Below are 26,529 nucleotides of genomic sequence, written 5' to 3' on the forward strand. Positions count from 1 at the left end.
TCATAATAGATGATTTACCCATATAAAAAAGGTTTCTAGTTTTGCTAATTATGAAAAACCTCTGATGTAGGGTTAGAAGAGTCCTGATAGTAGATATATAGTTTGTTTTTGGGGAACTGGTTTGTGGTCTGCTTTTGACAATATATTAAATTCAACTGAGTTGTACATAATTCAGGTGAAGATGAGTAAATTGACTTTTTCTCTTGGAAAGCCTGAGTTTTACTTTGCCTGGATGTGTATCTGATATTATTCTGTTGCTTTACTTGTGTAGACACAATCTGTGTTTTTTGCGATAGGTGTTCCTTGAGTAACACCCAGTTACAGAAAAATGAAAGTTCTTTAGCAACAATCATAAACACCAGACATACTTGTGTGGTAGATTCATATGTTGTTTTCATGGCTCATGATATCTGTTAATGAGGAGCAAGTACTGGTATTTCAAGGCCGTTTATTATTTATAATGCTATGTTGTCTGACAAATCAGATGTGATTATTCAGCTTTACTGAACAGAGAGAATGTGCTAAAGATTATTTTGTTTCTTGCTTTGAATAAAATCTGCAAGGAAATACACATATTTCAAACCTCATCACTCAGAAACAAAGACATACATTAAGATGCTCAGTGATCATTTTATTAAACAAGTACAAATTTGAAATGTTTATCATAAAATATATCAAAACCGAACAAAAGCATTGTAAACAGTAATTCTACAACTGGGAAGATATCTCGGTTTTATTAATTTTGGTGACATCTTCCCAACCATGTCTAATCTTCAGTATCTTCTTCCTCAAGCATGGCAGGAATAGTATGGTTTTACATATCAGGACAACAATCGGTAGGAAAACAGCTATCATAAAAGTTGGAGGTGTACACCATACAAATTGTTTTATGTCTACCCACTTATTCCAGGCAAAAATCAATGCATGTATTGTGCCCAGTAGAAGGGTAACAATTCCTAGCTTGCTCTGCAAAAGAAAAAAACAAATATTTTGGTGAAGATTGTTTCAATATGAGTTTATTCCATCCTACCTCATCTGGATCTGTTCTGTTCCTTGGAAATTCTTTCATTCATCTCTAATTGCTTTCCTATTACATTTTTCAACTATGTCCACTCACGTCTTTCCATTCTTTTTGTATATCCCGCCATCGCCCCTACTTTTGGTTAATGCCTTAGTCTCCAGGCTACTTAAGTTGAGAAAATTCACAACCATTCTCCTTTCAGTCTCAGCTAATCAGTAGCTTTCTCCAGACTGTTCATTTCTCTATGACATTTATTTTATGGTGCTTTGTCTCTTGTGCATTTGCCTTGATTCTGCCTATCAAGAGTCATCTAAAAATCAGGGACTCAGTCTTATTTATCACAGGATCCCTCCAGAATGAACACAATGATTTGCGCATTTTAGGTGCTCAATAAATATTTGCGGGTTGACTGAAGATTAGTGCAAAAATCAATTCAACTTCAGTGATCTTTATTAATTGTGATGGCAATTAAAGTGATTGACTCTGATTTTAGTGTATGAACACTAAAGTGAATGAGCTTGGCCTATGTTAAAAAACAAACATTCTGATAAAGTAGAAAAATACCAACAATTATTTTAATGTTTGAACTAAACACAGAGATATGAAGATGTGAAGAAAAATTTCAGCTTGCATTGGGATACGTGGCATTATCCAGATAAAGATGCTTAAAAACAGTTGTTCATCTGAGTAATTTCATGGCATCCTGACAATAGCTCTTCTGGATAACTTCTGACTTCTATTCACTTTACTGGAAATGGTCATTAGCCTGCCAGAACGATTCAAACTCACAAATACTCAGCAGTAAGTACTCTGAAGCCCCAATGAACATAATCAAATAGTTAAATTAATGTTTTCAGATATAAATCTCCAAGGTATATCAATTCTTGGATGGTAAATGAAAAATGTCTAGGTTATTAACTGAATAATACATGTGACTGGTTGAAGAGTAATTTTACCAAATATGTACTGTATACTTATTATGAGCTAGGTGTTATGCACATAGTGGAATGGGCTCAGTTGCCAAGATGCAGTGCTTGAATTCCTACTTAAATCTGAAAAGTGGTGTTCAGGATATGTGCAACAGGCAGAGCAATATAAGAAGAAAGTTATTTAATGAGGAACAGAGAACTCCAATGGCTAGCAGGCTTAACTTACAAAATCAGCAAATATTGCACTTGGAAAATATGGCACCATCTCTAAGCCACAATAGAATAATTCAGATGGAGACATACTTTTCAGCCTAATCAGATATCCGGATCAAGTGTCTTGTAGGGGTATATGTATGAACATGTACAAAGGATAGTGGGAAATGTCTGATTTTGTGAGAATTTCTATAGCTTTAGTTTTTATTCTGATAAAAGCTAACACTATGTCATTTAAAAAATCTTGGCAGTGTTTATGACTTAATTAAATTTAGTCCCTTGAATCTTGTCCGACATAGATACCCTTAGGAATTCTGGTACATAGCTCTTTTTAGGATGTAATCTACCACTAACAGATTAACCTCAGTAAATCTGAGTAGTTTTGAATTCCAAGAATATTGAGAAACTTTAAGTGAGTAAGCTACATAAAATGTAACTTGAAAAAAGGAGCCTTTAAAATTAGGTATTAGAATGCCTTTGGAGGATAAAATACCATATTTCAAGAAGAGATGATTTTTTTTTATGGATAGTAAAAAGCTGTGTAATTTAAGACATGAATAAAATCGGGGCAAAAATATTTTTATTTTTTGGGACTAACAAACCATGAATATTGAATTTTTAAAATATCACATTTATAGTTATTAGATGGACAGCAAATTGTCTAACAAGTCTCAAATGATAGAAATAATATTTTTCTTTGAGCAATGCCATTTATTTATATCTAGAAAACACTTTTATTTAGCAGCAATAGGAAAAATGATAGGAGAGCACATTATTAATTGGAACAAGTATACAGTCTTTGCTATTGGAAAACCATTTTTCAATTTTTGTGAGGTATAGTCAATATATTTGATATGATAAGCACAAAAAGATTTACCCGAGGGAACAGTTATTTTATATATCATTTACCTGAATATAATTAAATTCTCTCCATGTCAAAGAGTCGCTCACAGATGGAATAGATGTCACAGCCAACAGAGCCAGAATTGCAAGTGCGACAATTCCCAGAGACACGTAAATTTCCATTCTCCAAACATCATGCTCAATCCAGGCATCTTCTCTATTCTGTTGGACCTACCAGTGGGTGAAAAGAGGAAAGAAAACAACATGAAGAACACTTGTTTCCTACATATGAACCTCCTTCTGCACTCACTCTGGCTACTATGAAGGGCCTGATAACTAAGGGCCTCCACCAAATTATGACTTTGTTTTTACACTCCTCTAAAGTAATAACATAGGGGCTATTAATTGTTTTCCTTGAAAGCAACATTGATATAATCTGTTTTATTTATATAATACTTGATGGTTAGAATTGTAATATGCATGCACATATGGTAAATATGCAGAAAATAAGAAAAATTAACATTAAAAAGTAATCTTATGAGGGTGATCAAAAATTGATACATGGCCCTATCCATGAACAAAATACTTATGTTATTAAAGCTGTAGTTTACTGTTTCCAGCTTAAATTCCTCAATGTAAAAACTACACAACGAAGCCCCAATGAAGAATAATAATAAAAATTTTTTTAAAAATGCAGATTAGTTTCTCAACACAGGGTTTCCACAGGGGTTTGGGATACTGATATTAAAATGACAAACAGTTAATCTGACAGGTGATTTTTTTAGTTTAGTGATATTGTCAGTCCTACCTGTTGATATGCCCAGTTTAGCAACTTGTACCTGTAGGATCTCCTCATTGGATAGGATAAACTATAAATTGCATGCAGTACAGCAAAAAAGAAACTGAGAAGGCCAAATTGCTTCCTTGTTAACATCCACCTATCCAACCAATGTGGAAATTTCTTATACTTGGTTCCATTTCGAAGCTGTACAATTGTTGCTATCACACCTGGCAAATAAACCAGTGCCAAAAGAGTGATGGAAACCATTGGCAAGACTTTGTTGATGACCAAGATTGGAATTTTATAAAAATACAGTTGATGGGAAGTTACAAATGGGTGAATTACTTCCCTCAGAAAAGTGTAAAGAAAAGTCAGAGATGATACGACAGCGGCAATTTTAATTGGCAAGCGCCACTTTGGAAAGAGTTCCTGTTGGTGCTGAAGCTCTTGGGGGCAATCAAATTGATCAGAATGAGTTGCTTGGTGCAAATGTAAAAGCCCAGGTCTTTTCAACATGCTGGTCTCTCCTGAGTCCTTATTCTACAAAGGAAAGAAAATAAACACCTTAAAATGAAAACAATGGGATTTCCTTAATTAAGTACTTGTTGCTCATTATGCTTATCAGTAAAAAAGGACAGTCAGAACCTTGCTTTTGGGTACTGGTTAGCTGAAGAGATGGCATGTCTATGTAGCACTAATGAAAGGTGCACTTAGCTACCCTGTGGTTGCCCATTCATTTCTGTCATTTGTTTTTCTTTAAGACAAAAGAAACACAGGCTTCAGCTACTCCACTAAAGCTCAGGCCATTATTCTTCTATCTTGAAGGCATAAAAGGATGAAATAATGCAACTGGGAAACTAAAACTGAAAAACTTAAAAAAAAAAATTCCAGTAATCTGGTAAAAATAGTAAAACATATAAATTTTTTTTTTTTTTTTTTTTTAAAGATTTTATTGGGGAAGGGGAACAGGACTTTATTGGGGAACAGTGTGCACTTCCAGGACTTTTCTCCAAGTCAAGTTGTTGTCCTTTCAATCTTAGTTGTGGCGGGTTCTGTTCAGTTGTTGTTCTTTCAGTCTTAGTTGTGGAGGGCGCAGCTCAGCTCCAGGTCCAGTTGCCGTTGCTAGTTGCAGGGGGCACAGCCCACCATCCCTTGCGGGAGTCGAGAAATTGAACTGGCAACCCTGTGGTTGAGAGCCCACTGGCCCATGTGGGAATCGAACCGGCAGCCTTCGGAGTTAGGAGCATGGAGCTCTAACCGCCTGAGCCACCGCGCCGGCCCCAAAACATATAAATTTTAACAATTATGTTTGTTTTTCAATATTTTTGTTGGCTACTGGGTAACACTCAGCAAAGAAGTGAAGAGTGAACTCTTCATTAAGTGCAGAGGATCAGGAATAATATAGTTGTTACTATTAGATAAAAATATGTAATTTCTGTCATGTAGTCTTGTGCTTTGATTTTATATTTCTAAAATATCTCACTTGTGTAAGTACTGATGGGCAGTCCAACAGAAGTACAAAGGCTATATAAGTAGCTAAATCCTATAGGGATGATCTATTTTCTGAGAAAGTTATACTTTTTTACCCAGTTGCAATTCTAGGTAGTAGTCAACAATTCAAAAGAAGGTTGAATTGAACATTTTGTCATTTCTCCAGCTGACTGACATACCAGCAAAATTAAAAAACAAAGACCAAAAAACCCCAAAATGAGAAATTATATCACAATGTTTCATATTGTGTTACTTCACGAATAAATTTACTTTCTTATCCAATATGTATTTCGTATAGCTCTATATGTAGAATCATAATATTTTAATGCTCGACATGTTGGTGATTGTCTTGTTCATCTCCTCATTTTATGCAGAGTAACTTTACTTCACATAGTTCTCTATAATTTTTGGTGTTTAAAAATGATCTTTCATCATTTGACTTTACTTTCAGTAATAGATCACTGTTACATCCAATGCTTTTCCCAATTATTCCATTTGGAAGGGAGTAGAGCATGATACAGTGTCCGTCATCTCTTCGTATTAAAACAATCTACAATCAACTGAGGTCAATTTTCTGGTTAAGGGTGAACAATCACGTAACAGCAAGTAAAACAGTTCATTTAAAAATAAAAATTATTTTATTTTATGCATACCTATTTTATAGAGTATGTACCTGTAATACCTTAATTATTGTTCTTATTAAGATACAATAAATAATTTCTGTTACAATTGCAGTTGAGATCATTTAGAAAAGTGAAAATAGTTTGAAACCAAAAATTTCCATCACTTTTCCAGTTAAATAATGTAGTGAGACACATTTAATCTTGAGGTGGGGCAAAAATGGGACTAGTGATTCATATTCCAAAATTGAATTTGTTCACATTAACAGTGAATCATCAATTAACTTGATCTCTTGGTTAGCTGCCATGGTGCCTATTAAAAAAAATGGATGCTTATAAAACTGCTGTTATATGGGCATTGATGATTCTTAAAACAGACCCATAGAATGTTAGATAGAATGGGAAGGGCTTTGGAGATGATCAGGTCCAACTCTCTCACTTTATAGATAAATTAAGAATCAGGATTTTCAAGGACTTAATTCAAGGCTATTCAGCTAAGTCTGTGACATTCAGTCAAGGTACAATGTCTCTCCTTATGACTTTGCCTTTCACGCATCCCAGTATCAGTGACAGGAATTAGAGTGACAATTTCAACAGATCAGGGCAAAAATCACTTTTACAACACTAGGAGATATAGAACAGCATTTAAATTACGTTTATAGGTTTTAATTAATTATTATTTTACCGAACAATCGTCTTCTTCTAGATTTCTGCTAGGCTTCATTTTCCAAAGTTCTTCTTGGTTTGTGATGTTTAGTCTACTTTCCATTAATTCTATAAAAAGTATGGCTTCAGCCACCTATGAAAATAAAAATGATTATCTTCACGTCTATGGTATTTATGATATAAACAAGGTTTGACAGGGCAATATGAAAAATTTACTCATATAAGGACTAGACTGGCAGATAAAGTACAATTAAAATACTTTTAAAATAGTGACTGATTTACACATTTAACCTCACATTATAATCTGCAAGAATCTCAAACCACGGCCCTTGTGTCAATAATAACAGCTTTTCTTTGTCCAACATTGGTACAATGTATGACCTAGGTGTCTATATGGAACTCAAAGGGCTGCACATTGCCTTTTATTTTAGAGGAATTTAGCTCCAGGTGCTCGTTTAGAGGAAAGCCAACTCCCCTCAAAGGTAAATATAATTAGGAATGTATTTTTCTGACAGTAACAATGTTATCAGTGGAGGCTGCAAGTTAGCGGATACAAGATTATAACTCAGGAAGTTAGACTTTTGAGGTTGACACTGGAATTTGAAATAATAATTAATGATTTTATGGGCAAATGTATTCTGAGTTTTAGACAATGCACAGAATAGACACTCTAGGTAAGATGAACCATGATAGAGCACAAATGAAAGGTGGTATTTTTAGAGTGTCATTTTCCTATCAGAGTAACAGGCTGGTTTTTGTTGGTAAGACATGAATTGTTATTATATTTCCAGTGGGGTTACGGAGTTGTGTTCAATCACTGACATGCCCACTTTCCAGGTTAACTCTGTGGAAATCAATTTTGTCAAACTTCCTACCCAATAAAGGAATGTTTTCCTTAACACCCTTCACAGATCCTCATTCAGGTTTGGAATAACATTTTTTTTAGGGAAGGGAAACATATAATGTTCATAATATTATTCATTGTTTTTATTAGTTCTACATTTATTTCCAGAAAAGTATTATCACCAATTTGATGAAATTCAATGAGAAAAGCAGATTATATATACAACAATTTGATTTAGAGAAAACATTACAAGTATTTCTGAATTTTAGAGCACCTGTAATACTTCATTAAGTAGAAAGTTGTTTCCAGGAGTAGTTTAAAATACTTAAAACATTCTCCAACTTTTAAAGGTTTGATATTCACAAAGAAATAAAGAAGAGACATCTTTACATAATGCTAATATTTGCTTTTATTGAAATGCTCTGAGATCATTTTCCATATAGTCTCTATTTCTAAATTTCACATATTTATGCTGGGGATATTTGTTGTTTTTGTATGCCCACATTCTTTCCCCACTTTTTTATGTTATAAAACATTTCTTCCATTTGGAGAAATACCCTCCTTTGGCCATAGAAGTGGGCATATAACAGTCTTGGCTAATCACAGTTCTCTATTCCCTCTGTCACATTGATTGGCTTAGAGATGGCATACAACCCTGGTTGACCCAATTAGAGCCCTTCTCTGATGTTTATATATGGAAGTGGAAGATAAAGAGGACACGTTTTGAACATTTTAAGTGGGGTAACAGAAGCCTGCCATGCTTTCTTATATATGCTGTAAGGAAGGAGATGTCTTCAATAGAACAGAAGAAAGCCTACACACAGAAGCACAAGCAAGAAACAGGGAAAGACACGGAAGAGTCAGGGTGGCATATTTTAAGTATTTAGAGTCCCTGACACCAGATCCTGACTTTTTCAATTACACAAGCCAATACAGTCCCTTTTTCACTTAAGTCAGTTTGAGTTGGGTTTATATCATTGGCATTTGAGAGATTTTGAGTAAAGCATATGCCAATCATCAAGTATTTATGAACTCAAGTCTATGATAGACACTGAGCAGAAAAAGAAAAATGAGACTTTGGACCTGCTCTGGAGGAATTTATGGTATTTTTCCTTAAGAAGTATTCCAAATCATTCAGTGATTTACCCAACATTATAGGGTAATTTTAGGGGTGAATATGTGTCTAGGAATAGAAGTTTTACCGACTGTAATCAAACAAGAAATAAATCACACTATTTAGTAGATGTTTTAACTCTGTGAATTGCAAGATTCCAAGGATGTTAACACACAAATCTATACTTACTCAATGTTACCTCACTAACTGTATTGTGAACAACAATGCCAGAGCAGTGGGGATACAAAGTTAAATGAGAAGGAACCTCTGCTCTCAAACACCTCAAAGTCTATGAGAGAAGGCAGACGTTTCCACAACTAACCGCACAGTCGTGCAATCCTAAAGGAAGACAAAGTTTTATAGACAGATGTAGCATGGGGAGGGTGAGGGCTCTCTTCTAGACCTGGTCCTGGGGCATCTAGCAAGTCGGCAGTGTTTGCTGATTGAGGGCCACTTCGTACAGAATCGGGGTGAAAAGCCAGAGTGGGCCTGGAGGGGTCTCCGGCCATTTGTCTGCATGGTCGGGAGGGAAAACCCAGGCAGTGAAAGAGCTTGTTGATTGTGTGGCCCGCAGTCAACTTTGTGCCCAGAAACCAAGAAAATAAAATGTCAGTCAAATAAAATATGTTGGTTTCCATCAGACATGAACCAAATATATAATTTACATTCTACGGTAAAATCTTCTCATGAAAAAAAATAATACAGGAAAACAGTACCGTGTTTAGATATTAGGAACTCCAAATTTTCACCCAGAGTTCTCTTTCACCCCCATTAAAAAGCAAAGCATATTTCTGATGTGACAGTTACATTTTGTTGTACCAGGACAGCTGACCTGATGTTCCTGCTAAATATTGACAGACCAACTGACTCATGTTTATGTTGAAGAGTTTAGAAAATGAAGGAACTCAGTGACTGGGATACATTGTGGGTTGCAGTGCATATCCAAATCTTCCATAGTTTCAAGTGCACACTTGTGTTACCACATTTAACTATGTGAAGGGGAGATGTTTTTCTTAACTGGGCTGTTTTTTTAAGCATTGCTTCTTCCCTGTGCTTAGTATTCTGTCTGCTAAATGAACGACCTTTTATTATGTGTCAGGATGTTCAGAGAAATATTTTTTTACAAAAAGAACAGAGTAAGAAATTTGGAGATGTTCTAAATTTTAAGTCTACAAACCCCTCCCAACGGATTTGACCCATGATATACACAAATAATAAAGCCTTGGTTGACTATTTGGAGGGAACTTAAACCCCAACCCAGATTCTGAAAGAGTAGGATTAATGTTCCACTGGCTTAAAATGAAAACTTCCTGTTACTAGGAAACCTGAAGACAAGTTGCACGATTTTAAGTGCTATGTACCAGTCATTCATCAATGCGAGGCAAACTCGTGGGGATTTTGCCAAGTTGGCACACTTGCCATCAGAACCCAATCTAAGGACAAACTTAATAACCCATCATATCCCCTGAGCCCCCAGCGAAAAGGCTTCCTTGTGAGTCTCTGGCTCCCAGCCCCTGGACCGGCCACAACGGAGCGCTGTGCTCTGCGGAGGGCTGGGCTGCGAGGCAGCGCTCCCTGGAGTCGCGCAGAAGGGGCTTATTGAGCGGCGCTCCCCCGGGTCCCGCGCCGGCTTGCAACCCACTACGGCCCACCCGAGGCTGGGAGCCGGCGCCGGACTCGCAGGGACACCCGGAGGCGGGGAGAAAGCGGCGAGCAGGAACAATTTAAGGGACTCACCTGTTTCCCGGCGTGACCTGACTGTAAGTCGCGGCCGCAGCAGTTGCCTGGAAGTGCCAACCCCACGCGGCGCCCGAGCCTAGGGAGCGCGGAGCAAGCAGTCCCGCTGCAGACTCCGCCTCCTTGTCAATTGCTGGTTTAGCGCCACCTGTGGGTGCGTGGCGTCTGCACCGCTCCTGCCCCGGATGGGCTGTCCTCGCAGGTTCCAGTCCCCGAATTGAGGCTTTCCCCTATGTTGCAACTGGCGGCTCCTGTTTTTTTCTTTTTTTTTTTTTTTTCCCCTCCAACTAGGCATGTCCTCCGCCTGAGGTCGGCTACGCTCCCCACCCCCCACTCCTCGCCTTTCTTTAATCTCGTAAGTAATGAACATTTGTGCAATTCTTCAGAGCAGTGGTTCTCAAACTTTAACGTGTATCACCTGTAGGGCTTATTAAAACACCGATTTGGGCCCTCCTCAGTTTCCAGTTCAGTAGATCTGGAATGGAGCCTGAGATTTCGCGTTTCCAAGTTCCCAAGTGATGCTGAAACACTCTTAGATCACACTTTGAGATGGACTATTTTAAAGCTTAACTAGCTCATTGTAAACTTCACAGCAACTTGTAAAGCGGCTGTTATTTACAGCTGAGGAATCCGAATCTGCGTCTCTGAGAGTGACTTCCCCCATAAATTGTCCAAACTTTATACCCTAAACCACACAAACATTATCTATCCCCTAGCTGAATAAGCTCTTAAAACCCACGTTTACTCCTTCCCTTCCTTGCCTCAGATATTAAAGCCAACTGCCCATATCCTAACTTAATCAAGCACTCCCACCTAAACCAAAGTTTCTGTCACTAAACGTTTTAGGTTGTTTTTAAAATATGAGGGGTATGGATAGAGACAATGTGAACAGGGACTTTACTCCTCTGAGTTGGAACCAGCCTCAGGGTGTTGGAGACCTGAGTTGCAACATCTGGGGATTTGGTGTACACCATTCTTAGAACTAGTCTTATTAGAAAAAGTAAAGGAAAATAAACGCTCAACCTCATTTCCTGTGATTATCCTTTATTCATAGCTAGGGCTCCTGGGACTGTTCACGTTTTAGCATGTATTTTTTTTGTAGTCATTGACTTTCCGTGGGGTAATGTTAAAACCCGTTGGAGGATAAATTACCATGGACTGACTGACGCCTTGTGGTAGAAATAGAAACTTACACTTTTATTTCTAGTGAAACTATAAAATAATCATTTAAAAAAGCGTTAAAAAAATCTCGCTCTGTGTGTTCATAACACAGACTACAAAGAATTAAGACAAATTGTTAAATGTGTCTAAGCATTGTTGAATTTTTTAAATGATCATCGGTCTTAAATGGTCAAACAAAGCAATATGCTTTTATTCTTTAAGATTTGCTAGAACATTTTCTTTTTCAAAATCTATTTTGCATATGAGGAGAGCAAGGAAGTTATATTAATATAAATTGGCTAATTTAGCAAACTACTTAAAACTGCTTTTCCCCTTCTAATTAAAACATTTAAAATCAAGTTTAAAATATTTTTGTTTCATAATTAGAACACCATTTTATTTCTGCACTTCTTCTGAAAGCTTTGTCTTGGTCAATATTTTATTGTGGTGAATAAATATAGTATGCTTCAAAGTAAAATGATTGAAAATGTGAGGTTGTTTACTAATTAGTTTGTCGATGTTATAAAGACGCCACAAAATTGGATTAAAAAATAGTATTAAAGAACTTTCACTGAGTTGTCATAAGTTAATATTACAGATGAAATTTATGCAATTTTTGCATACAAATGACCTTTGATTTGGGTATGAGGTAAAGAAGGTTTATTTTGTTTGCTTTGCTTTTCTTTTTTTGAGAAATACAGAGCTAAAGCATCTGAAAATGTTTTGAGTCAACCTCTATAGCACAAAGTACGACTTGTGGAAAACAATGTTGTGCTATTATAAATATTGAAAGGCAGACTGCTAGTTTGGGTATGACTTGTAAGAGCTAGAGGATTTTAAAATAGGAATTCAAATGTGAGTTATAGACAAATTTGGATTATTCAAAATATTTTATAATAAACTATAGAAAGAGGGCATATTAACAAAACAGTTCTTTAATGGTATTTGGGGTCAAATACTAAACTAGTCATTTCACATTAACGTGTCATGGGGAGAATGTAATAATTTAGAATCCATGAGTACTTTTACCTGACCAATAAGCAACCTAATCTTAGAATTTGATGGGACTGCTATTTAAGAAGTAAATGGAGGAAAATGGCTTGAGAGGTAAAATTAAAATGATCATACTATTAAAGATAATCACAATAAGCAATAGACAGTAAATTGTAAGAGGATGACAAGAACTGTATTTAGTTTTTCTCCTTTGGAAATCAAACTAACTCTTAAGGGCACAATAATTTAATAATGATCAATAGTATTTCCAAGTCTATCTTTTCCTGTGTAAGAATGGTCAGACTTAAGACGAGGCAAAAATTAGCTAAAGTTCATGGAGAAATATTTTGTCAAAATGATTGTTTTAGTGCAGACATGTTAGAATTCTACTGGCCTACTGTTCTGGTTGTATTAGCCCCATATGATAAATTCTTTTCAATAGTTCGAGATTTACTGGTAGCATAATGCTCAAAGTATGTCGTCAGTTCCTCCCCAATGTCTGTGTCTGAAAGTGGTTGGGGGAAGACAGAAAGTCTACCCTTGAGATTAGAGGTTTTAAAAATTCTTCCATATATTTTTCCCAACCCAAACCCTTTATTGCTCATTCACCAACACAGTTGACAGTTAACATCTGTTCTAGGGTTTTTTTTTTTAAGAATAGATGATTTATTTTGAGGTTCACAGATCCATTTCTACCCAAATACTGCTTAATGATACTCAAAATTACATGACAGAATATATTCTATTGTCTTTAAATCTGTTGTGATCTATCAAAAGGCTGAAGGCCCTGGAAGTGTTACCGTATTAAGCTTTACCAGTTATTTACATCCTGCTATGAATGAGTATGTCAGTACTTTTATGAAAATATATTCTGGCATTGGGAGTAAAATATCAGGATATTGAAGGCATATACTGGGAGGTCGTAAAGGGGTTATACCTTAGGAAAAAAAGAAGCATTGGGGCCAAAGAGACAGATTTCACCGCTTTGATGATATTACTTAAACTAGGCAATTTCTCCTCTCCCCAATCTCCACATCAAACAATACATGATAATAAAACAAACTCTCTACTTTAGACCACTCTGTTTTGGTCCTCTTTGTTATAGTAGCTTAGCCCACATCCTAGCTTGTTTGATATTATAGCACTTTTCAGAGTCTGCCTGTATTGGAGATTTTTATATGTGTTTCTGTTACCCTCATTAAATTGTGAACTTTCGTAGAGCAGAGACCTTGCCACTTTTATCTTTGTATCTCTTGTAACTTAGAGATAGATAGAACAATCTCATTGTAAATGTTTGTGGAATGTGATTTTAGCCCTGCGTCTCAGTAAAATTGTAAGGGCATATAAATATGGAACCCATGAATGTCTGGACATCATGTACCTGAACAGGGAGTATACATCCTTTGGTTATTTGTTTTATAGAGAACATTCTCTTACCCACCTCTCTTTGTACCCACAGACCCAGAGGAAGGCCCTGAGACTGAAAATCTACCTCCATAAGCAGAAGGCAGGGAAAGACTGAAAAAGAGTCTGGCCACTCCAGTCTGGTAAGTAATAGAATTTATTAAGGGAAACTTACATAGGAGGTGTGTCTTCAGCAGGTGCAAGACAAATGGATCCCCACACTGCTTCCAGGTGGCAAATAATTAAATAGTATAAAGAGGGTGGAGATAGTCACAGGTTCTATTATGTGAATGTTACCAGATATGGAAGATTGCATATTTGACCAGGTCAGGACAATGGCCTGTTCCAGGTATCAGCACAGAAGGCAAGGGAGGAGTACTGGTTTATGTCAGAACAAACATCAATTAGGATTAGACAGTTTCCAAGGGGAAGCTGGGGGAAGCAATCTCCTTCTTTTGGGTCCCGCTCATGGAACAGGCAGTGGTCACATCTTGGAAAAGACTCTCCCCCACAACCTTTCTTAGTCTGTATCCTTCTTTTTTTTTTTTTCTCCAGAAACATGTAGGTCCAGGATTGCTATTGTCACAGCAACTATAGGCCTTAGGTGATTAGAGAACTGGAGAGTGCTGAATAGGGGGAGCTGGTTCAGTAGATAGTCCAAGAAGGCTGACTGGTAGAGCTGGATTTAAAATTTTTAGTAATGGACTCTTCCTCATGAAGTCCTTGGCATAAAGAACCATGCTTACCAATTCCTAGATTTGAACTTACAGAAGAAAGGATGAAAGGAAGGATACTATCATTTATGAAATGCCCACTCTTTTCTGGGACTATGTTTAATTCTCTCAATACCCCTGTCATATAGTTACTATCCTTTGTTTATATGCATAGGTGAACTGAAGCTTAGAAAGTTTAAGTAACTTGATCACAGTTGTAGTTTTTAGAGGTCAAGTGGGGACTTCAGCCAAAGTCTATTTGATTCCAGCTCTCATTCTGCTGTGCTACACTGCCTCTCTGACCACATTTAAGCAGCCAAAATTTCCCCAGGGTACTCCAGATTGGGGGATTCAAGAGAGTAATAGTTTACAGAAACCATTCTATAATGTATTCAGTTTTCCCTCGGTATCAGTTAGAGTACTGGCTAAGCTAGTATAACAAAGAGGATTAAAATAGGGTGTTTAAGGCAAATAGTTTCATGCTCATGTAATAGTCCTGCAGTGAGTATTCCAAGTTGGTGGGGTCATTCTGCTCCATGAGGTCAAGTCAGGGACCCAAGCTCCTTCCATCTTGTTGCTCTGCTGTCGCCTAGGGCACTATCCTTGGCATCATGATTGAAGCATGGCATAGGCACATCCATTATCTAGCTTGCAGGAGAGGGAAAGAGTACATGTCTAAAGAAACTTCTTTTCTTATAAGAATTGAGGCAGAAATTGCAATCACTTCCTCTTACATTCCATTGATGATAATTTACTTATATGGCATGGCAGGCAAGGAAATGTAGTCTCTAGCGAAGTGGCCAGCTTTTAAGGTCTATTACTGTGGAATAAGGGATAGCAAAAATAACTTACAAAACCTATTTATTTAAAAACTAAAATTTATTTTAAAAGAAAGACAGCAAAGCTTGGTGAACAACTAGAATTCTGTACCCCATTCTCATCTCTAACTCTGGTCTTTGTGTTCATACCAAGCTTGGGAACTTTGATTTCTTCCTTCATTGGACTGAATGCCTTCCTCATTTTTAAGCCTGTCTGAAGGTTCAGGGTAAACTTGTTACAGCTCAGTTTTACACTGGAGGCTATTAGTACCAAAGCAACCTCATATGTATCCTGACCACCAGCATCTTTGTATAGAGGTTCTCTCATACGGTCTTCCTGTTGGCTCTCCAGGTATGCTTGGACATAAGAAATACTCAGTGGGGGCACCACTTGATTCCACCATGGGACCCCTTGCTACTACAGAATCAACTCTTCTTTTTAATTAAAAGGAAATAATCGGGAGCCATAAGTAAAAACCAATATTAGGGGCACTAAGAAGGTGAATATATATTTGTTTTCTCTTCTTTTTGACCAATTTTCCACAATAATCCTCGTCTGTCAGGATCCATTCTACTTTAGGTGGCAACTATTCAGTTCTATGTATCTGCCTGTTCACAGTTATTTGTAGTCCCAAGGGTGGAGCATTTGTGCAGTGATCCATGACCACTTCTTAGCAGCTTTTCTAGTTTCTCACAGCACCTTCAATTTCTAAAGTCTTTCTAAGGACCTGAAACATATTTTTTCTTAGCACAGAAAAATGCCTGAACCCGACAGCATATTATTTAAATCTATTAATAAATACTCACTAAGTGTAATATATATATATATATATATATATATATATATATATATATATATATAGCCAAAAAATGTATACACATTTTAAAAAAGGAAAAACTGTATTAAAATTGTAATACTCGATATATACCGATAACAAAAGACGAATAGAAGTCACGTATGACTTCTGCAATTATAAGAGCTGCTCAAAGTAGTTACCGTCAGTATTAAAAATGTAATTTTAATACATTTTCCCCCATTCTTAAAATGTGTATACATTTTTATGGCACCCTCTGTATATATCCTGTTAGACAAGTTCAACTTAAACAGTCACTTAAAAGATTTCTTCAAAGACATTGTAATTTGAAGATAAATATCTATAATGAAAGCAAAATGAAACAAAAAAGAAGGTGAAAGACCTGGAAGTTTTGCTTTTGTTTCATTTTTTCCCCAGCTTTATTGAGATATAATTGACATATAACATTGTGTAAGTTTAAGGTGTACAACATAATGATTTTATATATGTATATGTTACAAAATGATTACCACAATAAGGTTAGTTAAATCTATCACCTCACTTCATTAACATTTTTTTGTGTGTGTCTGGTGAGAACTTTTAAGATTTGCTTTTTTGTTTTTTTTACCCCACTGTGAACCACTACATTATTTTCACTTTGCTGCTGACTTCAGTAATCAGCTAATCAGAAATCAACCCAAGGTTCCTAGCAAGACCAGGTTTCTTAGGCATCACACTTTGCAAAAGACAGCCAGACTCTGATTAGTCCAGTTTCCATCTCAAAGCATTTTTGTCTGTTATGAGTTAGGATCTGGCATCCAATGTATTCCTTCTTCTAAAGGTTTTTATTAAAATATAGCTAACATACAATATTATATTAGTTTCAGGTGTACACAGTAGTTATTAAACCTTTATATACCTAAAGAAGTGATCACCATGATAAGTCCAGTAACCATTTGACACCATACCCCACTATCACAATATTATTCACTATATTTCTTACATTGTATATTACGTCCTCAAGACTTACTTGTTTTATAATTGGAAATTTGAACCTCTTATTTGCCCTTCCTTTCCCCTCCTTTTAAATTTTTAAATTACAGTTGATATTCAATATTATTTTACCTTAATCTCAGGTGTACAGCATAGTGGATAGACATTTATATAATTTAAGAAGTGATCCCTACTAGTCTAGTACCCACCTTGGCACTATACATAGTCATTACCATATTATTGACTGTATTCCCTATGCTTTACTTTACATCCCCATGACTATTTTGTAACTACCAATTTGTATTTCTTAATCTTGTCACCTTTTTCACTCTGCCCCCCAACCCCTTCCATCTATTACCCTGATAAATCTAGTACCCACACATAGTTATTAGAATATTATTAACTATATTCCATATGCTATAAGCTACATCCCCATAACTACTTTGTAACAACCAATGTGTACTTCTTAATCCCTTCCCCTTTTTCACCCACCCCCACTCACCTTCCATCTGGCAACCATCAAAATGTTCCCTGTATCTACGAGTTTGTTTCTATTTTGTTTGTTTACTTTATTCTTTAGATTCCACTTATAAGTGAAATTATATGACATTTGTCTTTCTTTGTCTGACTTACTACACTCAACACAATACCCTCTAGGTCCATCCATGTTGCTGCAGATGGCAAGATTTCATTCTTTATTATGGCTGAGCAATAGTCCACTGTATACATATACCACCTCCTCTTTATCCATTCATCCATTTAGGGACACCCAGGTAGCTTTCATATCATGGCTATTGTAGATAATGCTGCAATGAACATAGGGGTGCACATGTCCGCTCAAAGTAGTGTTTTGGGTTTCATTGATAAATACCAGAAGTGGGATTACTAGATCCTTCTTTGTCTCTTGTTATAGCCTTTGTTTTAAAGTCTATTTTGTCTGGTATAAGTACTGCTACCCCAGATTTTTTTTTTTCATTTTTTTCATTTTTATGAAATGTCCTTTTCTATCCTTTTACTTTCAGTTTGTGTATGTCTTTTGATCTGAAGTGAATCAGTTATAGGCACTGTATTTATCAGTCTTATTTTCTTATCCATTCAGCCACCCTAAGTCTTTTGATTGGAGCATTTAATCCATTTACATTGAAAGTAATTGTTGATAGTTATTGCCATTTTATTATTCATATTTTTAATCATTTTTTTTTTTTTTTTTTTGTCCTAAAGTCCCTCTAACATTCATTGTAATACTGGTTTGGTGGTGATCAACTCCTTTAGCTTTTTCTTGTTTGGAGAGTTCTTTATCTGTCCTTCAATTATAAATGATAGCTTTGTTGGGTAAAGTAATCTGGGTTGTAGGTCCTTGCTTTTCATCACTTTGAATATTTGGTGCCAAACCCTTCTGGCCTGCAAAGTTTCAGTTGAAAAATTAGCTGATAGTCTTATGGGAGCTCCCTTATAGGTAACTAACTGCTTTTCTCTTGCTGCTTTTAAGATTCTTGCTTTGTCTTTAAATTTTGGCATTTTAATTATGATGTGTCTTGGTGTGGGTCTCTTTGGGTTCATCTTGTTGGGGACTCTCTGTGCTTTCTGAGCTTGTATATCTATTACCTTTGCCAGATTAGGGAAGTTTTCCATCATTATATCTTCAAATAGGTTTTCAATTCATTGCTCTCTGTCTTCTTCTGGTACCTCTATGATGGAAAGGTTGATACACTTGATATCCAAGAGGACCCTTAAACTGTTCTCATTTTTTTGGATTCTTTTTTCTTTTTAGTGTTTTGATTGGGTGTTATATATTACCTTGTCTTCCAAATCACTGTTTTGATCCTCTACTTCATCTAGTCTGTTGGTGACTACTTCTAGTGTATTCTTCATTCCAGTAATTGTATTCTTTATTTCTGATTGGTTGTTTTCATGTTTTCTATCTCCATTTTTATGTTTCCTATCTCTTTGTTGAAGTTCTCCCTGGGGTAATTGAGCATCCTTATAGCCAGTGTTGTGAACTCTGCATCTGACAGATTGCCTGTCTTCATTTTGTTAATTCTTTTTTGTGGAACTTTGTTTTATTCTTTTATTTGGGGGCATATTTGTTTGTCTCCCCATTAAGCCTGCCTCCCTGTGTTTGTTTTTATGTATTAGGTAGGGCTGCTATGCCTCCTGGTCTTAGTAGAGTGGCCTTATGTACTAGATGTCCTGTGGGGCTTAGTGGTTCAGTCTCCCTGGTCACCAGAGCCAGGTACTCAGATGTGTCCCTTGTATGGGTTGTGTGTACCCTCCTGTTGTAGTTGAGCCTTAGTTGTTATTTGCACATCAATGAGAGGGATTGAGCCTTGGGCTCAATGTTTCTGAAGACTTGCTGTGACTACAGTGGAGGAGCTGTTGTACAAGGGCTGACTCTATGGAGCAGGATTTGCTTTAGCAGGGCCCTGGTGTCTGCACAGTGCACCCTTTGGGTGTGTTGTCCTTGGAGGTGGCTGGGTGGTGCTCTGAATCAGTCCAAGCTGACCACTGGGTGTGCCAGCTCTGGGGCCTCTTTGGAGTGGACCTGCTGAAGGCCAAGTTCAGCCATAGCCTGTGCCCTTCCCAGGGCCACCTGTCATGAGCCACAAAGCAATCCACAGATGGCTGCCACCCATGCTGAGCTTAGAGGTGCCTCAAGAGGCCTAGCTGCAAACCGAGGCCAGCTGTTACTAGTGCCAGGCTTAGGGCTGCTCAGCCAGAGGTACAGGACATGCTGAAGCCAGACACTGCTTGTTTTGGCTTTGTGAACCTTTGAGAGATTTTAGGAAAATCCACAGCATGAGCCAAGGCAGGCAGTTTGTACTGAAAAACCACTGAAAGCAGCTTGGGTGGGCCCACAAGTTGGGTGGGGTACGAGTCAGATTCACCAGGGTGGAATAAACAAATGGTGTTAGCCAGGTTGATGGAAACTCAGATATAGCAGCTGCCTACACCTGCACATGGGGGTGGGAGGCTCAACAAAGAAAAAATGGCTTCTGCCAGTTCCTCTGTCCAGGAGAAAGCTGCCGCTCTAGCCCTCACCCTGAAGCCAGGCAACTCAGTTCCTCCCCACATGTCCCTAGCACCTTTTAAGCTGCTGCCCCAGTGATGGAACTCAGAGCAAGTGTGTCCGTCAGTAAATCCATGCGTGGACCCTTAAGAGGATTGCCTGGGACTGCAGCTGTCCTCTATCTCACTCTGCCACAATCTTGCTGGTTTTCACAACCAGAAGTTAATGGGGACTTCTCTCTCCAGCACTGAGACCTGGGCTAGGGAGCCTGGTGTAGGGCTGGGACCCCTTCCTCCTTTGGTGGGGGTGGAGGAACCTCCACAGATGAGATATCCTTGTGACTTTTAATGGTCACACATAGGTGTGGGACCAGCCCGTTCCATGTCTCTGCCTCTCTTACTAGTCTCAAGGTGGCTTCTTCTGTATGTCCTTAGTTGTAGAACTTCGGTTCAGTTAATCTTCAGGGGATTCTCAATGATGTTTGTTCTGTAGTTTAGTTGTAGTTTTGATGTGGTCATGAGAGCAGGTGAGCACAGCATTTACCTACGCTGCCATTTTTACCAGAAATAAGAGTTACTTTCTTAGCAACTTCCAAATATACAATACAGTATTGTTAACTATAGTCATGCTGTACATTGTATTCCCAGGATTTGTTTCCTTACAACTAGAAGTTTGTACTCTTTGACCACCTTCACCTATTCCACCTCCACCGCCATCCCCCAACCCCAGCTCCTTGCAACCACCAGTCTGTTCTCTGCTTCTATGAGTTCAGTTTTTTTTTTTTTTAAGTCACATATAAGTGAGAGCATACAACATTTTTATTTGTCTTTCTGACTTATTTTACTTAGCATAAATGCTTTCAAGTTTCATCCATGTTGTTAACAAAAGGCAGGATTTCCTTTTTCTTTATAGCTGAGTAATATTCCATATACATAATATTTTCTTTATCCATTTATCCTTTCGTGGACCCTTGGGTTGCTTCTGTGTCTTAGCTATTGTACATAATGATACAATGAACATGAAGGTGCAGATGTCTCTTTGAGATAGTGATTTCATTTCCCTCAGATATATACCCAGAAGTAAAATTGCTGGATCATATGGTGGTTCTATTTTCAAATATCTTAGGAACCTCTGTACAGTTTTTATAGTGGCTGTACCAATATACATTTCCACCAACAGTGTATAAGGGTTCCCTTTTCTCCACATCCTTGAGCTGGCATTTTTTTCTTACTCCAAGTTTAATCTATTTATCAGTTTAATTATGAAGTAATTTTTTGGAAGCTATCTAGAGGATTATTTGAAATGTGGATTTATATTCAGTATAGGTAATAACAAATCTTGCCTTATTACATTGAGATATTAGCCAATGATAGTTTATATATGCATATATTTATAAGTATATTGAAGACATAGATAGGGTGAAAAATTGGAGAGACCTTTGTTATAGGAAAAGAAGAACATGCAAAGGTGAGGATGAGAACCAGGAGGCTCAGATACTTCTGTACTCTCCTTACCTTATACTCACCCATCTCTGCTAGACTGTAAACCGCTGGGGGGCAGGAATCTGTCTATGTGACTCTTTGGGCTTGGTAAGAAGCATGGTATATATAGTGAGGAGCTGATAAATCCTTATCGAATGAAGAGTAGTTTGGGGAGAATTTAAGGAGGAGCAAGTGGTCAAGAGAGAGAGTCAAGTGCTATAGAAAGTAAAAACAATAGGAAATAAAAAAGAGTATATGTTGGTTTCCACATTTGAGAGGACTTTGCTAACTGCATGAGAGCAATCATTGAGGGGGGAAGCAAAACTGAGTGCATCAAGGAAGAACTGTGGAAGGATAAAGATAATGACTACAGACTTTCAATAGGTTGGACAAAAATGAGGGAGAGAGTTGGGTCAACAGTTGGAGAATAAAGTCTTTTAAGAGTCAGAGAGATTAGAGTCTTTTTATAGGGTGAATGCACAGAACTGCAGAAAGAGAGAGATTGCAGATAGATGGAAAAGATATATCGAGTTCAGTGCATGAGAAAAGTGAATGGAGATGAAAATCGGAACATGGTGAAAAGTTATCTTTGAGTAGAAGCAGGGACACCCCTTTCTCAGGGATTAGAAGGAAAAAAAGAAATGTGCCTAGATGTGCACAACCTTGTGGAGAGGGTAAGAGGACAATGAATGAGCTTATGCCCAATGGAGTCAAGACCAGCTGAAGGGGATAGAGGGTGGGGACTTTGAAACTGCAAAAATTGAAGGCTTGTTTCCTCCCTTCAAAATGTTTAACATTTATTTGACTGAAATGGCGAGACAAGATAAAACATAATTGACTTCATTGGGAAAGTACCAAGTAATAAAATATGGGAACTGGAGTGCCTAAAATTCACAGAAGCAATGGAGCAATGATTTGGGATATAATTGGTTAGGGAAGCCTAAAATGGAGGAGTTGATGTTTTAAACTTGACCTCAGAAGAGTGAAAGATTTTTCACTGGGGAAAAGGAAGGGGAAGGTTTTGTTTTCTCTGCCAAACCAGAAGTGGCATATGGGATTAAATTTTCCTTCCGTTTAGCAACATGTTTATGCCAGGAATTAGCTTTATAAACTTGGTAGGGTTTATAGTTAGCTTTATAAACTTGGTAGACTACTGCTTGTTTGAGCTAACCAGAGAATTTCTAAGGATATTATTGGTGATTCCTTAGTACTTCCTGAAAGCTTTGTCCTAGGTGAACTTCTTAAGGAGTTAGGCTTCATCGTATTTCTATTTTCTAGCCCTTAGCAGAACATGAATCATAGCTGGAGCTCAAAAAATTTTTTATTGTATGGAATTCTCCTACTCAACCCTGGCTATTGGCCTGTCGTTCTTAGTTTTGCTTTTTTTAAAATTCCAGTTAGCTTCCCTCAAAGCCTTTGTTTCTGTCTACACACCTGTTTTATAGTTCTTTTCTGATTATGTTCTAGTCAGTTGTGTAACTTGCCTGCCTCTCTTATTGACTAGCTGTGGCAGAATCCTTAAGGACCCACCACCAGCTTCACTGGGAGAGTGGTTAGTTGGGATAATTCAGTAAAAACGCAGAGATAGGTTCGTGGGAAATAGGGTGAGCTTTATGCACTGTTTCCGTCTGAGATAGGATAGGATAGGATTTTTCTTCTAATCAAGGAAACTATTCATCTTAGTGTTGAAAGCTGCCTTTGGAAAGCTCCGGCGTCACAATTTCTGTGCAGCGGTGGGCTGCTGTGCTTTGTGGCCACAAGGTGGCTCCAGAACCCTTCGCAGCAAAAACGAACGTACTCCCGGGCCTCTGGTGATGAGGCTTCCAACTTGTTTTACCTGGCTTTCTCAAAGTCACTTTCTCAGACCCTGGAAAGAGAAAAAGATGGCATTCTTTGTGGTTGTGTCACTATTATGGTATTTGAGCATATTCCAAGGTTTAAATAATTTTCATGAGGTTTAGAGTAAGCATCAGATTCTGTATATTCAGACTCACTTCTATGTGTTTATCACCTATGTGTTTGCTTAGGTGTACATGTGTATACTTTTATATATCCTTTAGTATCTATATTTCCATCTGTATCTAACATTTACTGAGTGCTTATCATTTCAAGCATTTCACATAAATTGTTTTATTTTTGTTTTAAATTGAGGTATAATTGACATATAACATTATATCAGCTTTAGGTGTACAACATGATTTGATATTTGTATAGATTGTGGAATGATCACCCAGTAAGTCTAGTTAACATCTGTCACTATATATAGTTACAAAATTTTTTTTCTTGTGTTGAGAAATTTTAAGATCTGTGCCCCTAGCAACGTTCAAGTATACAATAAAGTATTATTAACTATAGTCACCATGTTATACATTACATCCCCATGGCTTATTTATTTTATATCTGGAAATTTGTACCTTTTAATCCCCTTCACCCAATTCGCCCACTCCCCACCCACTGCCTCTTTCAACCATCAATCTGTTCTCTGTATCTATGAGCTCAGTTTATTATTATTATTATTATTTTAAGATTCCACATATGAGTGAGATCATACAATATTTGTCTTTCTCTGTCTGATTTATTTCAAATAACATAATACCCTCAAGAACCATCCATGTTGTTGTAAATGGAAAGATTTCATTTTTTTTTTAATGGCTGAGTAATATTCCATTGTGTTTATATTCCACCTTTTCTTTAATCCATTCATCTGTTGGGGCACACTTAGATTGTTTCCATATCTTGACTATTGTAACTAAAGCTTCAGTGAACAAAGGGATACATATATCTTTTCAAATTAGTGTTTTTATTTTTTTTGGATAAATACCCAGAAGGGGAATAGTTAGATCATAAGGTAGTTCTATTTAAAAATTTTTGAGGACCCTTCATACTGTTTTCCATAGTGGCTGCACCGATTTACATTCCCACCAACAGTGCACTATGGTTCTCTTTTCTCCATAGTACATGGTGAGCCAACACTTGTTATTTCTTGTCTTTTTGCTAATAGCCATTCTAACAGGTGTGAGGTGATATAAATTATCTTATTTAATCCTTATAAAAATCCTTGAAATATATACTTTAGTCATTTTACAAATGAGGAAATTGAGGCTTAGAGAGGATAAATAATCTGCTCAAGGACACAAAGCCTTTTGCTCTTTACAACCACAATGTACTGCTTCTCATAGTTCCTTTAATGTTCACAACAACTTTGGGAGTTGAAAATCTATGCCTAGAGAAATAAGAGCTGCTTACGAAGGGATGAAAGTCCCTGTGACTAAAATGTTTGTCTCTGGTTCCTGACCTATTGATTGTTAGTTTTCGTGAGTGTGGGAATCTTGTCCCTGATCAAGGTAGATGTATCATACCCAAACTCCCACTGTTGCTGAAGCACAACTGTGATCTATGCAGGTTGCTGTAGGAAGGCTGCTTCCCAAGCAGCTTTAATAGCCCTGCTTAAACTTCAGACATTACTTAAGGGATTTGCTAAGAATCATGAGCTGACATAAAAAAGAAAAGAACAAAAAAAGAAAGAAATCTTACCATTTGCAGCAACATGGATGGATCCAGAGGGTATTATGCTAAGCGACAGAAGTTAGGCAGAGAAAGACAAGCACCATATGGTTTCACTTATATGTGGAATCTACAACAAAAACAAAAATAAATGAATAAACAAAACAATACAAAACAAAAACACAGAAACAGAGACGGAAGGGATGGTTACCAGAAGGGCAGAGGTGGGGGATGGGTGAAAAGGGGAAGGGGAATATTGTCAATAATATTGTGATAAAGTAAAATGGTGACAGATGATTACTAGAATTAGAGGAGTGATCACATTGTAAAGTATAAAAATGTCAAATCACTGCATCATACACCTGAGATTAATATAACCAATGTAATATTGTATACCAGTTGTACTTAAAACAAAATCATGAGTTGAGACATTGTGAGATCACCGAAATGATCCTTATATTCTTGTCATCATGGCCAAGGACTTCATACAAGATATCTAATGACTGTGCTATTGTATACATTGGACTATAGCAGTCATCGGTAGAGTGAAGGAAAACTGCCCAAGTCTCAGGCTCATGTCTAGAAAATGAGAACACAATTTAACCTATTTCCTAAGCTAGTTGTCAGGATTAAATGAGATAATGACTGTGAAATGTATGGCACATAGAAAGTATTCAGTGAATGTTACTATTATTACTGGAGAACAATGGATGGTAATGTTGAATGAAGGCAGGGAAGTGGCAGAAGGAGGAAGGAAAGGTCAATGAAAAGGAAGGAAGACCAGATAGCCCGAGGGACAGAGGGCAGAAGAGAGGAGGCCCTCAGTTACCTCCATAGGCTGAAAAAGCTGTTAGTCCCTCAGTCCTGATTACAACCAGCCACAAAGTCATAGAATTTCTGGCAGGAGACTTAGAGATCATCTAATTTAACCAAGTTACATGAAAGAAAAATGAGTTCTGGAACTTAACTCAAGGCCACCCAGTGGCAGCCCAAGGGCTGGAGTCCAGAACTCCTGACTTTGTTTTCGGTGTTATTTTTACCACTGTTCACATTGTTTTATGTTCATCAGGATATTTGCAAGGATGAGACTGAAATAGTTTTTGTCTGTAGTATGTGAGCTCAAGTTAAAGGCTTGAATTGCTAAAATATGTCATATGGAACTGAGGGAGAGCAAGGTATTATAACTTTAAATCGAAAGGACAATTTACATGGAGACTTAGTTCTCTTCGGCATAGTATCCTCAAGTTCATGGTGCATTCAGTACATCTCTTTCTAGGAAGGCTGCATGTAATGTGATTTTTCCCCCACCTGAGAGAATTATGGCTTCTTTTGTTTGTGACTCTTCCAGATGCTTCTTAAGTATAGGTGATACTTACGATATCACCTATAGAGACTTATGATA

General features: G+C 37.2%; 1 protein-coding gene across 1 annotated transcript; it reads right to left on the reverse strand.

Moving 5' to 3' along the window:
- Positions 1-610: 610 nt before the first annotated feature.
- STEAP1 (STEAP family member 1) lies at positions 611-10,441 on the reverse strand. The gene is made up of 5 exons (XM_019716169.3): positions 10,260-10,441; positions 6,584-6,697; positions 3,815-4,327; positions 3,073-3,237; positions 611-966 (listed from the first exon to the last, which is right to left on the reverse strand). The coding sequence occupies exons 2-5, from the start codon at positions 6,665-6,667 to the stop codon at positions 709-711; spliced, it is 1,020 nt and encodes a 339-aa protein (XP_019571728.3). The 5' UTR covers positions 6,668-6,697; positions 10,260-10,441; the 3' UTR covers positions 611-708.
- Positions 10,442-26,529: the final 16,088 nt, after the last annotated feature.

This window comes from Rhinolophus sinicus, chromosome 4, assembly GCF_057876585.1.
Source record: "Rhinolophus sinicus isolate RSI-liver-muscle chromosome 4, RSI-T2T, whole genome shotgun sequence".
NCBI classification, from domain to species: domain Eukaryota; kingdom Metazoa; phylum Chordata; class Mammalia; order Chiroptera; family Rhinolophidae; genus Rhinolophus; species Rhinolophus sinicus.